The sequence below is a fragment of the Galeopterus variegatus genome, unplaced genomic scaffold (genome assembly GCF_000696425.1).
Source record: "Galeopterus variegatus unplaced genomic scaffold, G_variegatus-3.0.2 Scaffold57, whole genome shotgun sequence".
NCBI lineage: Eukaryota > Metazoa > Chordata > Mammalia > Dermoptera > Cynocephalidae > Galeopterus > Galeopterus variegatus.
In genome coordinates, this window is record NW_007726168.1 from 921,416 (window position 1) to 925,145 (window position 3,730).

Consider the following 3,730-nt stretch of genomic DNA (forward strand, 5'->3'; position numbering starts at 1 on the left):
GCCTCTCCCTGGCCCTTTGTGGCGCTGACCGCCCGGCGCCCTCGGGGTGGGGCGGTGGCCGGATCCCGCCCCCTTCGACCCCGCCCGGAGGGGGAGGTGCCGCGCCCGCCGGCGCCCACAGCCCGCTCCGCCCGCGCGGCCTGCCCGGTGTCTGCCCCTGTCGGAAGATCACGCCCCGAGCCTGATTTATGGCCCCTCGGCCCTGCCCGCGAGCGAGCACCGCTTCTTTTCGGGTCGGTGGCGTTGGAGAGAAAATGCATTTCCTCCCTGGCTGTAGGCGATCTGGAGCGCCAGGAGTTTGTGCACGACCACCAACACCCTCTCTCGTTCCCTCCTGCGGGCACCGAAGTTTGCCAGCCTCCTAGGTATTGATCAGGCTGTTTAAAAGGGGAAAATGTTAGATTTCTCAGGAGACAATTGGGTTTTCTTCCATGCATAACCCTACTAGAGCTCTTGCTCTCCAATTTAAAACCTGGTAAGGTGCAGTGCGGCATGTGTCCGGCCACCTGAGCAGACCTGGACAGGGGACGTTTATCCAGTACTGGTCCCAGACCAGTTACGCGGCCACACCCTGGCAGTGCCCTCAGAACAGTCAAATTCTGGACACACTTGTGAGGCCCGGGGGTGGGTCTTTTTCTCCCTCTCTCCTTTTTATTATTCACAAGACTGATTGTTTAAATGTCATAACTTAAAAGAAAACAAGCTACATTGAAATAAATTAAACACAACGGAGACGTGCTTCAGACATGGCTCAGATAGAATATGCAACCCCAGGAAAGAAAGCCAGGCACAGCCAAAGCAAGGCAAAGCGAACTTCCAGGCTGCCCAACAATGTCTGCTTTTCAGTCAACTCAAAAAGCCAAAACATAAAAACAAAAAGAAGTTTAAACCCCAGTGTTTGTTCTTGTGTTTCATGTTTACCTTTGGAAAAGTATGGAAAGGTAGCTGCTAAGCGCGGCAGATGACAGCGGAGGTTTTGCTTTCTTCTGGACTGTGAATGGAGAATATTAGGGGTACTCTGGTCCTGTAACTTTCAAAATACCGCAGCTGAGATCCAGCCTATATAGATATCTATGTACAAAGTAGGATAGTATAATAAATATTTAGTGTGTCTTCCAGTGTGGCGGTAGCCCCTTCAAAAGCAGTCTTTTAAGCCCGTTTAATGAATATATTCTCGATTTGCTTGGGACGTCCACAGTCGGGGTGTGACTTGGAGTTTGGCGAGTCCACCGTGGGTTCCCTCCGGTGCTGGGGCTTCTCCAGGTGGGTGCCAGGCCCTGGCCCTCCCTGGGCCCTCAGGGTCGGGCCTGCTCCAGCTGCTGATGCTGACTTCTGATAGCGAACCTGCTGACGTGGACGGGGATGGGGACAACGATCTTGGGGTTCCGGGAGGGCTCCCCGGTCTTGGAGTTGGCATTGCCCGCCTTCACCCGTTTCCACTTGGCCCGTCGGTTCTGGAACCAGATTTTCACCTGCACCTCGCTGAGTTTGAGGGCGTGGGCGATCTGCGAGCGCTCGGTCAGGGAGAGGTACTTTTTGCAGTGGAATTCCTTCTCCAGCTCCAGCAGCTGCTCGCTGGTGAAGGCAGTCCGCCGCCGCCGGTTCTTGCCGGTGGACGTGGTGCTGCCCGCGGCGCCGCCGCCCGGCGCGGTCTCCTCCAGCGCGTGGCCGGGCTCTTCCTCCTTGTGGGCCGCCTGGCCGGTCAGATTGTCGTCCGAGCTGTAGTCCACATCGCTCTCCAGCGAGAAGCTCTCCTCCTTGCCCTTCGGGTCGTCCTCCCCCTTGGACTCGTCTTTCCCTTGCGCGCGGACGGCCCCGACTGAAAGCAAAACCAAACGGCGTTTGATTACATTTCGCACGCTGGCCCCTTTCCCCGTCGCACCGCCGCTGGGGTATTCCACACCCGCCCCCCTTAGCGGATTGTCTGTGCCACTAACACATGGTGACTTCCTGCCCTTTGGTGGTGGGGGTGGGAGAGGAGCGTGAGAGAGCTCAGAAGAGAGGAGGGGGCCGCATAGGCGACGGCCCTTTGCCCAGAGCCATCACTCCGGGGACCGCCGTGCCACCTCCGCACCCTCCCAGCCTCCAGCAGCTTAAGGAGAAGTGGCAGGACGCCTGAGGCCCAAGAGAGAGTCCCCATTGTCCCCGGGGTGGGGGCTGGGTGAGGACCGAGGGGGAGTTTATGACCCATCCTGCCTCCCCCAGAGTGAAAATTTAGCAAACCTCAGTGTCATCGCATCAGAGTGGAGGCGTAGGGACGTGCAGATGCCAGAAAGCGTTGTTTTTGAGTCATAATTTTGGTCACAGGGATGTCTCACAGCCTTAGGAGAAGTTCCCAGCAGACACCCTCAACGCACACTTGCAGTCACACAGCCTCCCAGAAACCCGGTTCTCCCGGGCAAGCCCAGGCGCAGTGAAGGGGTGTACAAGTCTGGAGGCCCCGGGCACACGCACGGCTGAGATGCGCAGCCCGACACTCCTCCCCTGGGGCAGCCACCTACCCTGGGCCCCAGGTCACGGCGGGGGGAGGGAGGTGGACTGGGCCAAGCGCACAGCCAGACAGATTTGTCGCCCCGCGCAGCAGCTGCCGGGGGTGGGGGTGGGGCGCTCGATGCTCCCCCAGAGACCCCGCTTGTTGCATCGCTCTGAATGTCCCCCGGAGGCCCCGCGGGAANTGGGGCTCGCACCCGCTGTGGCCGGCTGGAGGCGTTTCTTTCTATTACATTTGCGGTGGGACAAACCTGCTGGCGGCTCACCCTAGGGCCGGGTGCTCTGGCTGCGCCGGGGGTCCGGGAAGGGTTCCTGGAGTTGGGGGGTAGAGTCCTGCCCGTCCAGATCCGCCCCCACCTACCTGCCCCCAGGGCGCCGGCCGGGAGCTGGCAGCCCCCAGCCAGGCGCTGGGAACCCCCCGGGTGGCTCGCGGCGGCCCCGCGTTCCCGGCGGGGCGGAGAGGCTGCTGGTCCTCCCATCCCGAGCTGGGCCTTCCCGTGAGCGACTCCTCTCATTTTTCATGACATTCTTAATCATCGCACCTATTTAGACACTTTGCCAGCACGCACCAAAATAACAGCCACGATAATTATGATAATAGGGCGAGTCCTTTATGTGCTCCATCCTCGGGGAGGAGGGGGGAGTAGTTCTGCCTGCAGACTGCAGAACGTGAGATTATCCTGATGAAGGCTTTATGATGTTTGCTCAAATAAAAGCTGCGTTTCGTAAATAGGCGCTAATTAAGCACGTTGGGAGCGCTCGCCCTGGCCCCGCCGCCCGGTTTCCAGCTCGAGGACTCGAGGGCGCGCGGCTCCCCTTGGGCGCCTGCAGGATGGAGCCGATTCCCTCAAGATGTTCCTCCCGTTCTCGACAATGGTAAAGACCCCGAAATTTGGGAGTAAGGGAGTGTCGGGGTGGAGGGAGACCCGGGATTCTCTTATCCCTTCCCCCGCGTGAAAACAAAAACTTTCGGCTCTCGTGTTCCCTTTACAGTGGGAACCACTCGGTGGCCAGGGAGGACCGTGCCAGGCGCGCCGGCGCGCGGGGCTTCCACGCGCCCCAGGGCCTCGGCCTCAGCTTCCCGGGTCCAGACGTCCGCCCTGCGCGGCCGACAGCACCGGGCCGGGGAGGAGGAGAGCAGGGCACGGTCACGTCAGTCATTGAAAACCAGCTCGCGCCGAGGAGCTAGTGACTGGGGAGTGGGCCCGTGTGGGACGTGTGTTATGTGTCACTTACAGGC

At 60.0% G+C, this 3,730-nt stretch overlaps 1 protein-coding gene across 1 annotated transcript; it reads right to left on the reverse strand.

Annotated features, from left to right (window-relative positions):
• Nucleotides 1–1,295: 1,295 nt before the first annotated feature.
• On the reverse strand, nucleotides 1,296–2,969 carry LOC103592063 (homeobox protein GBX-2-like). The gene is made up of 2 exons (XM_008574655.1): nucleotides 2,852–2,969; nucleotides 1,296–1,819 (listed from the first exon to the last, which is right to left on the reverse strand). Exons 1-2 carry the CDS (start codon nucleotides 2,967–2,969, stop codon nucleotides 1,296–1,298), a joined length of 642 nt encoding a protein of 213 aa, XP_008572877.1.
• Nucleotides 2,970–3,730: the final 761 nt, after the last annotated feature.

What these genes read in the sequence shown, in the direction of transcription:
- LOC103592063 (XM_008574655.1), bottom strand. Translation starts at nt 2,969, where the DNA reads ATGGGAGGACCAGCAGCCTCTCCGCCCCGCCGGGAACGCGGGGCCGCC. An exon ending in GGCCGGCGCCCTGGGGGCAG is followed by an intron (nt 1,820 to 2,851) that starts GTAGGTGGGGGC and finishes TTTTGCTTTCAG; the next exon opens with TCGGGGCCGTCCGCGCGCAA.